The sequence below is a fragment of the Rattus rattus genome, chromosome 5 (assembly GCF_011064425.1).
Source record: "Rattus rattus isolate New Zealand chromosome 5, Rrattus_CSIRO_v1, whole genome shotgun sequence".
Classification (NCBI taxonomy): Eukaryota; Metazoa; Chordata; class Mammalia; order Rodentia; family Muridae; genus Rattus; species Rattus rattus.
This window is the reverse complement of record NC_046158.1, coordinates 11269391-11279554: the sequence shown is the minus strand read 5'-3', so window position 1 is coordinate 11279554 and position 10164 is coordinate 11269391. Positions and strand designations below refer to the sequence as shown.

At 47.1% G+C, this 10164-nt stretch overlaps 1 protein-coding gene across 1 annotated transcript; it reads right to left on the bottom strand.

Annotated features, from left to right (window-relative positions):
* Positions 1–1169: 1169 nt before the first annotated feature.
* Glt6d1 (glycosyltransferase 6 domain containing 1) lies at positions 1170–9635 on the bottom strand. The gene is made up of 4 exons (XM_032901867.1): positions 9556–9635; positions 5988–6035; positions 2421–2558; positions 1170–2027 (listed from the first exon to the last, which is right to left on the bottom strand). Exons 1-4 carry the CDS (start codon positions 9633–9635, stop codon positions 1358–1360), a joined length of 936 nt encoding a protein of 311 aa, XP_032757758.1. The 3' UTR covers positions 1170–1357.
* Between the last annotated feature and the right edge of the window lie 529 nt (positions 9636–10164).

Sequence of the window (10164 nt, the reverse complement as noted above, 5' to 3'; positions counted from 1 at the left end):
TGGCATTTCAAGTTCTAGTACGATTAAGCATCTCTCCTCATATTAAGTCTGGATAAGGCAACCCAGTAGGAGTTCAAGGGCTCCAAAAGCAGGAGAAAGTATCAGAAACAGTCCCATTGCCTCTGTTAGGGGTCCCATAAAAACATCAAGTTACACAAATATAACATACTACAGAGTACTAGGTTAGACCCATGCAGGCTCCGTGATTGCCAGGTGAGTCTCAGTCTCCGTGAGCCCCTTGAGTCCAGGTTGTCGATTCTCTGGTTTTTATTCCAGAACCCAGAAGTCAGGGGGCCGAGAGAACTACAATAAAAACCAAACATGCCTGGCAAACAGCCAACCAAAGCATATTGATATATTCTCCTCACAGACAGGAGCCTGGCATAATCTCCACCAGAGAGCTCCTCCCAGCGACTTATGGAAGCAGACGCAGAGACCCACAGACAAGTGTTAGCGGCACAGCCAAGTGTTAGCGGAACTCAGTGAATCCTGTGGAGGAGGGGGAGGCAGGAGTGTAGGCGCTAGAAGGCTAAACTTACTTTCTTTAGAGAAAGAAAGAAGAAATACAGAAATGTCTATAACACAAATCTAAACTTTGGAGTTGAGCTGGTGGCACCAGGATGTACGACTCAGGGAAAAAAGGGTCACTATCCAAACTGTATTCGTCCATCAGGACTTAGGGAATGGGGGACCAAAGACAGGGTGCTATAGACCAGGGCTTTTGAATTTTTTTCTCCTTGAGTTTTTATTCATGTAATTAACAAGAAGATGTCACTGTGTCGTTCTGGCTGGCCTAGAACTTGTCATAAAGCCTAGGTTGGTCTTGAGCTCACAGGCTCTACCTGCCTCCGTCTCCTGAGTGCCGAGATCAAAAGCAGGTGCCACTTTCCCTGACTATCAGAGTTATTTTCCCACAACTTCAGGTACACATGCATACATTTTGGACAGACTGGGACTGTAGGAGGAGGAAGCTGGTCACAAGTGCATCTCAACAACACAGCACATACTTGACAGCTGAGTGGATGGACATTTAATTTATCTCTACTTACTAATATTCATTGTGTGAATAGATTTTTATTTGTAAACCAAAGTCTTTCTCTCCATTCAAATGAAATATGTTCTGTGTTTCACTGATGTCACACTTTCTACAACACAGAGCATTACGTGTATGAACATGAAGTGCCACCTTTTATTCGTCCTCGATTCAGTCAAGTTGGACAATTTGAAATTACAAGAAAGAGCAATTGATTTTGGAAATAATATAGATTATTGGGTCTCTGAAGTGTGGGTGTTTAACGTGAGTCTGTGTCTCGGAGGCACTCCTGTGGTTGGCTCTGAGGCCATCAACGCTGCTGCATCATAAGTCGTCTGTGGGGTAATGAGCAACCTTGACATACTGCACTTGCTGAGGGATGTTGAAGGTTTGGTCCCAACTGTATTCTGGGGATAGGAGCTTGGTGGGTTTGTTGAGGAAAAAATATTTGTTGAGGTACTTTTCATAGGTACTGTTAACTCCATTTTCTATATCCAAAATAACACTTTTCAAGTATTGATGAGTGAAGTCCAAAACCTGAAAGGGCACTCCACCTATAATGGCACCAGCATAATAGAAGTCCCCCAGGCCGAAGGGGATGTAGGCCGCTGATGTAGGGCTCCTCTCATAGGGGACATGCGTCGTCTTTCGGAAATACCACCAAGCATGGAGCTGAGCCACAGACGTGCTCAGAGTCTCCACCCCAAACACATTCTGGAAGACCATGTTGACACTCATGATGAAGAGGAAGTCCACTTCAAACCTGATGTGCTCCCGGATGTGCTTGGACAAGACTGTCATGCGCATGAGGTCAAAGTCGCTCCACTGCCTCTCCTGGCTCACTACGAGTACTTGGAAGGACTGTAGAGGGTTGTGCCCCATTTCAGGTAACTTCAGGGACTTATCCACCATGATGTAGAAGATCACCCGATAGCCAGGCATGAAGAACTTGCTGGCCGATTGCAAGAATGGGTCCAGGTACTGGCCGTTGAGACTGGGAACACACAGAACAAGAAACACATTTCTAAATGGAATGGGTGCGCTTGGATGTGCTATCAAGAAAAGTGGCCTTGATATTAAGAAACCCAAGAAGTCAGGAGAGAGATGGTGGGTCCGATGATCCACCAAAATGGTTAGTAAGTCCACAGGCTGACAGTGGCCATGACATTTGAGAACTACTGAGTCAAAGCTGAGCGGGACATTAGTTAAGAACTCCCAGTGGACTTATAGGCCCAGCCTTGGTACAGAGACTTATAGCAAATGTCTATTTGGTGTGCTCAGAAGTAGTGGTCACAAAAGAGGATGTGCTGCTCTGTGGGGTCAAGACATCAATGCATGCTGAAGCACATTTCCCAAAATAAAAGAGGAAGCACCGCACAGCGTCTACCTGCTGACAGCAAACACAGTCAAGCCCACGGTGATGTTCTGCTTCTGGTAATATTTCTCCAGGACCTTTCTGTCAAAGGTGCCTTCCCATATGACAGGGGCCAGCCAGTCTGTGGCCGTGATAACATCCAAGCGTCTCCTATGGGACACACAAAAGCAGAGATATCATCCAAACTGGCACGAGCCACCACCGTATCACAAGCTGAAGTACAGCTATGTGTTGGGTGTCACCACGTGGTAGCAGCAGTGAGCACCCAGCAGCAGATGCTAACCTGAGATGGCGCTGACCAGCCAGATGTGCTGAACCCTCACTGGCTCACGTGACCCTGAAGACGCCCCTCTCTGGAGGACGGCTAGTTCTCTTCTGTTCTTCATGTGGCGCCCATTAGTGAGTGGCTAAGCTGGCAACACTACCACACCCACAGCCAGTCAAGCCTCAGACTGCGTTCTCTTCCTTCCAAACATGGGCTACTTATCTTGAACTCTGATAACAGCTTAATCAAAAATAAACCAAAACAAACTAACGAACCAACACACCGGCCTTGGGTCAGAAGCCTGGCATATCTCGGTTCTGTCTGAAGCCAGCACTGTGGGGCGGAGTATGGCCTCCCTTCTGTGCCTGCTGAGCCCCCGCTCTTTTGCTTGCTCTGTGCACCCTGTGGTGTTCTGAATACATGGTTTGAGCCATCCGTGCTATTCAGTAAGAGTGAGACTTGCATTGGTTACTATGGGGGGTTAGGACATGCCAAGGAGGTAAGTCCTAACAGAAACTGAAGAAAAATCACATGCAATCACTCAACACAGGGCATTACAGAATCTGATATCCATTCATGATTGAAAAAGAAACTTCCAGAAAAGGATGGGAATGGAGAATGGGAAGAATCACTTCATCTTGGCTTCTAAAAGAATCTGCATGGCCAGCGGGTGTAGTGGGGCACACCTTGACTCTCAGGAGGCAGAGACGAGGTGGATCCCTCTGAATTTGAGGGTAACCTGGTCTACATAGCATGTTTCCTGGCTACCCAAGACTACAGACTGAGACCCTGTCCCAAAAAAAATCTACGACCGTCCCATATCTAGCATGTTTAATAATGAAGGGCTGTCTTCTTCCTCCCTGGTGTCAAGAATGTGACAAGGATGCGTGTGCCTCCTCCTGCTCTTCCACGCGGTGACAGACGCTTCACCATCGCAGGAAGAAAAGGAATTCAAGGCATCAAATTGCAAACGAGAAAAATAGTACTGACCATAATACATCAATTATACTTTAATCACACTCCTTAAAACCGCTGGGAAAAAAATCACCTGATAAGTGGGTTAGAGAATATAATTTACCAGATGATTCCAAAACATTAAACCTCTGTCAACATATCAACAGTGAGTATGTAGAAACCAGAACTAGAAACACAAAACGTGCTTGCTAGGATCCAGGTTCAGATCCCAGTATCCCTATCAGGCTACTCACAAGCTCCTGTAAGACACACACGCACGCGTGCACACACGTGGTGTGTGTGCATATGATTATAGATATAAAATACGCTATTCACACTTGTCCCCAAGAAAATGACATACTGTGGCATGTCACTGTATCAGACACCAGCCCCTGGCTCCTTGCCACCTCTGCAATGACAACATGACCTTCGTCCCTGCATATTTGCCTGCTATGAAGGCGTTTCTGAATGCAACCCCACCCTGTTCCTGGAAGCCATTTTGTTTGCTCTGCCATCAGTAGAGGAACATTGAGTTAATTTGCCCGATACACTAGGGATGCTGCTCCCCTGAAAATTTTCTGTGAACACGTTTTAGTTGCCTGGGGGGTGGGTCTAGAGGTAGAACCACTGTGTCCTGTTGTAACTCTGTAGCTCACAGTGGTCTCACAGTGCCACAGTTGGACCTGTAAGTTCGACTGCCCTACATCCTAACACTTTTTCCTGTCCGGTTTTTCCATTTATTCATCTCGGACTCTTCCCGTGGTGCTGGAGGTGAACTGGTGACTCGGTGTGGTTTTGATTTGCAGTTCCCTGATGATGAAGGTTGTCAAGGACATTGTCGGTCTTTCTTGGGTCTTGACACATCTTCCTTGAGGAAATGTCTGTCCAGTTCTTTGCCTATTTTTCCTGCTTTTTGTTGTTTCCTAGTAAGAGCCGTTTATCAATCCAGAATACTAGGCTTTTATCAAATAGGTAGCTTGAAAAATATTTTTCCTATTGTACAGATTGTCTCTTCAGTTTCTTGTTTTGTTTTGTTTTGTTTTTTGAGACAGAGTTTCTCCTGGCCTCACGTCTTCATATAGTCAACAGCGGGGTTTTTTTTGTTTGTTTGTTTGTTTGTTTTTTCTTTTTTCTTTTTTTTCCGGAGCTGGGGACCGAACCCAGGGCCTTGTGCTTGCTAGGCAAGCGCTCTACCACTGAGCTAAATCCCCAACCCCATCAACAGCGTTTTTTAGTTCAGATTAAGCCCAAATGATCTGAACTTCCTTCTGTGTGGGCCAGACTAAGAAAATCCCTCCCCTCCTAGAGCACTGGGTGTCTATACCATAAAAAGGTGTTCAATTTTGTCAGATTTTCCTGCATATATTAAGGTGGTTATATTGCGTTTTGTCTTGGTTTTTAATTCCACCAACATGCTATTTGGGGTGATGCTGTCCATCGAGGTCCCTGGCTCTCCCGTCTGCGGGCTCCAGCAGCGGGGTCCTCTGTGGATTTCCTCCTCCGCTTAGCACACTTTCGGCTCCGGCTCTCCAGACTGGGATTCCATGTGCTCAGTGCTATCAGCTGTTTGGAGGGCTTGGTTCTCACACCCGGCCTCAGCTCTTGTGTATAGAGAACGATTCACACTTGTCCGACAGTGTCGGGCTGCTCCGGGGATGGTCTCTACTGATTCTTCCCTCTCCCCCTGTAATTTCTGTTAAATTAAATTTTGTTAAATTAAAATTTGGGCTTTTAAAATTAATTTTTGAACATTGAATGTGCTATTCAAGAGATCAGCTTTTGCTTCCCATCTGAGTATTTTTCTTTTGTTTGTTTGCTTGTCGGTTAGCTATTGATGGGACAATTTTCCATAAATCCTTGGGATCCCTAAATTTCCCCTTTCTGCTGGGAGGCCCTGTGCACAAGCTGAGGTGTGCCATTGTTTCAAGGCCAAGCTGTAGAGGGAACTCTGCCTCAGCTCTCACCTACTGCTTGCGCTGAGCCTGTGTCAGCCAGAGGTGGGCAGCAGCAGGGGCCACAGATCCTTCTCAAGGTCTTTTCTGAACACACAGCTCTCCACATGCATGGCTTCCAGCCCTGAGTACTGAATATTCGCCAAGCTTTCCTAAGCCCCCGTGGATAATTCCAGAAGAGCTCTTCCTCTTGAACCCTTTGCTTGATCACTGGCCTCACTGCCCCACTGTTTCAACAGTTAAACTAATGTCTGTCCTCAACACCAGGACAGCCTGTCTCAGGGAGCTCTTTGGGCTTTGTGTCAGAATGGTGAGAACAAACTCCTGACACCAGATGCCCTAGAAGAACCACAGTCTTTGACTGTGCAAGACCCATCACGTCTAAGTGATCCGTGTCATTGCCCTTACCTGGGGTCAAACCAGTCTGAGAGCGGAAGTTCGTCTTCCTGGTGGTTCCTAGTACAGAGAGCAACAGGTTACTGTGGCATCCCACACCCACAGAGCCCACACAAGGCAGTCTCAGCTCTGTGGTTTTCACCCTTGCCACCTAGCCTCAGCCTCCATGGGAGACAGAGTGGGGCCGAGGACTCAGCTGAGAGAGGCAGTGTCTCCTGGTCTGGAAGGGGACAAGCTGGTCTAGGGAACAGATAAGGGGATTGGGGGAGAGGTCAAAGACAACAGCAGAATGAAGAGGAAGATTCCTTGGTGGGACGAGAAACGGGGTAAACTCAAAAGGGTTATTTATGTGGTGTAAGGAGGTTGGGAGGAGCATTTGATTCCCACTCCTTTTGCTATGAGACAGGGTCTTAGCATGTAACTGACCCTGGCTGGCCTGGAACTCACCATGCAGTCTAGGCTGGCCTAAAACTCACAGAGATCCATCTGCCTCTCCTCCAGAGCGCTGGGACTGAATGTGTGCACCACTCGCCCAGCTACCTTGATTCTTTAAAGTGCAGCTGTTTCTTGCTTACTGCAGGGCGACAGTGAGGCGAACATACCGAGACACTGTCTGGAAAGCAGTCTAACCCGGAGATGATGGCTTAGCTTAGCCCAGCTTCAATAGGCTCAGAGCTGTCAGAGGCCTGCAATTGAGCAAAGCCTCAGCGGCCACGTTAGAAAGTGATAAAGGATTCAGGGCTTCCTGCTTCTGGACCAACAGTGGTATGGAGGTGGGGGGGGACAATGCCTGCCACTTTCCTACCACAGGTGAAGAGTCTGGGCTGTCACTCATGTTAACTAGTTTAATCACCAGCCTGGCAGCTTCCCGTGTACCACCAGGGTGTTCCGTAACAGAACTGAGCAGGGGCTCTTGCCTTTCTGATGGGATCCGATGTGGCCTTGGCACAGATATCCCATCAGCAAATAGACTGCCTCCCAAGACAGACAGTCAAAAGTCCACGGGGAGACCCTCATCAGACAACACATGACCAGTGGGGAAATTGCTAAAAAACCATCAAGTTGGGGGTAACTGGAGAGATGGCTTAGAGGTTAAGAACATCAGGACCTCTGGAAACCATCAGTGTTCTTAACCTCTAAGCCATCTTGGTCTCCTAGAGGAGCAGAGTTCACTTCCCAGAGCCAGGTCAGGTGGCTCACAATTGTCTGTGACTCCACGGCATCCAAGACCGAAGTCACAGGAACCTGTACTTACACGCCCATATCCATATATAGTCACACACATGTACACACACACACACACACACACACACACACACACACACACACATGCATACTACATACCTACCAACCTACGTCTTGGCCATATCTACAGACTTGTTTAATCTTTTGTCCCCAGCTTCTATCATTCTAGGAACCTCTGTCCCTGACAATTTGGCCCTCCAGTTTATAAAGCGTCCTCACAGTGATACCTTAAGACAGCACCTTCTCTAAGAGCGTCTGTCAGAGAAAATATTGGACACCCACAGAATGAGAGTTTAAGGAAAGCAGTGCACGGAGCCTGCACAGCAGTTAACAAAGTTGCTCTTCCTGAGGACCTGGGCTCAATTCCCAGCACCCACATGGTCTGTAACTCCTGCCGCAGGGACCTGAGATGTTGTCGCCTCTTCTGGCACCAGGCATGTGTGTGTACAGTCATCCATGCAGGCAAACACATGAAATAAAAACAGATGAAGGGTTAGCACTGCATGTGTCGAGTGTCTGTATCTCAATTCCTCATGGGTTCACTCCTGTGAACGTGATTAGCATTTGTCAGAGGTGCAGCCATGGGGCTTCTGTTTCCTAAATACATCGACTCTTCAGTGAACAGAGTAAAGGGCATACACCTCAAATAGAGCAATCCGATTAAAAATAAGGTGGGCAAAGGGATCAAATGTCTGTTTCATCATAAAGGATGTAGAAAAGCCAAATACTTGGAGCTGGGGAGAGGAGTCGATTTAAGACATTCTCTAATGATAGCACTTTCTTTCTTTCTTTCTTTCTTTCTTTCTTTATTTATTTATTCTTTCCTTCCTTCCTTTCTTCCTCTCTTCTTCCTTTTTTCCTTTTGTCCTTCCTTCTTTCATTTCTTCCCCCCTCTCTCTATCCCTCTCTGTCTCTCTCTCTCTCTCTGTCTCTCTCTCTCTCTCTCTCTCTCTCTCTCTCTCTGTCTCTGTCTGTCTCTGTCTCTCTCTCTCTGTCTCTGTCTCTCTCTCTCTGTCTCTCTCTGTCTCTCTCTCTCTCTCTCTCTGTCTCTCTCTCTCTCTCTCTCTCTCCAGGGTAGTGGTGGCACATGACTTCAATCCCAGCAACTGGGAGGCAGAGACAGGTAGATCTCTGTGATTTCAAAGCCAGCCTGACTTACAGAGCTAGTTCTAAGACAGCCATGACTATGCACAGAAACCCTGTTTCAAAAAACTAGAGGTTGGGGGTGAGGGTGAAGATGGAGGGAGGGAGGGAGGGAGGGAGGGAGGGAGGGAGGGAGGGAGAGTTAGTCTCACTGCGTATCTGTAACTGGCCTGGAACAACCTTTGCCCACCTGCCAGCATTCCTGGCAGTCAGTGGCCTACTTTCCCCGAGGCACTTAAAAACACTGTGTTGGGACTGGAGAGATAGCTCAGCGGTTAAGAGCACTGACTGCTCTTCCAGAGGTCCTGAGATCAATGCCCAGCAACCACATGGTGGCTCACAGCCATCTGTAATGGGGTCTGACAGTCTTTGTGGTGTGTCTGAAGACAGCCACAATGTATTCATATACATTAAATAAATAAATCAATCTTTAAGAAAGTTTTAAAAAAAACACTGTGTTACTTATAAATAGATCCAGGGAGAGGCATAGAAGAGATAGGTTAGGAATTTATAGTAAAAAAATGTTGGCAGGTTAACCGATACTACTCTAACAGGTCAATTTCAGTCATGTCTACATAAGACACAAATCTGAAACTCTTTGTTTAAGATTTATTTATTATGCACACAGCATTCTGTCTGCATGTATGCCTGCAGGCCAGAAGAGGGCATCGGATCTCATTACAGACGGTTGTGAGGCACCATGTGGTCGCTGGGAATTGAACTCAGGGCCTCTACAAGAGCAGCCACTGCTCTTAACCTCTGAGCCATCTCTCCAGCCTGCAAATCTGCCACTTTTACTTGGTTTATAATTGATGTAATTATAGTTCAGCCTGGTGGCTGAGCACTGGACTGGCTTGCTGGAGACCCGGGTTCTATACCCAGGACAACAAGAGTTGTCCTCTGCCTGGCTCCATTCTCATGACAATGTCATATAACATATGACATTCCATTGTGCCTGAAGTACCCCTGCGGGCAGGGCTGCTATTTCTCAGCATCTGGAGTGGAGCCTGGGACAAGATACTCAACAGATGTCTGTCTGGCATTTGGAGAGGAAAGCTTTAAAATGTGCATACGGTGTCCCCTAGCAAGGAGGTAACCTCTGGTTCACCCATGTTTCAGTGGCATCTTTGGATGACGTTCAGTATTTAAGCTTCCTTGACCTTCCCAAAGGTTGTGGCTCATTGGTATTTACCTCAAGTGGATCTTAGCCAGCAGCAGCAGCAGCAGAAAAAGGCAGGAAGTTAGCAATAAAATCCTCCCTTTAGCCTTCATTCCTTCCTGTGGGTAGGAAAACGAAGAAGGTCCTAAGTGTGGGTTAAGCCCATGCACCCCGACATCCTAACAGAGGGCAAGCATCTGTACACACTCAGACAGCAACTCAACAGCTTAGTGGAATACTGTCTGTAAGCAGGTGAGGTCAGGTGACAGATGAGGCTGGAGCCTGTGATTGGGCAGTGAAAAAAGAAGGCGGGGCTAAAAGTTTTAGAGAGGGGACATAGACAGAGAGACAGAAGGGCCCGGAGAGAAGATAGAGGAAGAAGATGAACCAGATCCACGTGGCCTGAAATAGCCACAAGTAGTCATGGATGTCATAGAAGGGTAACAGAATTGTGTGGGGCACATTTGTCCAATCTAGGTATGTGACTTATATCAAAATTGAGTTTTATTTCTTTGTGTCAGCATTTGGGGGGTTGAAAATTTACTGTTATAAATCATTGTACGGGGCTAGGGGTTTAGTGCCAGAGGTAGCCGGTCTTGGCAGGCTAGCTGCAGGGGACGGATGGTTTGGGAGTGTGGAGCA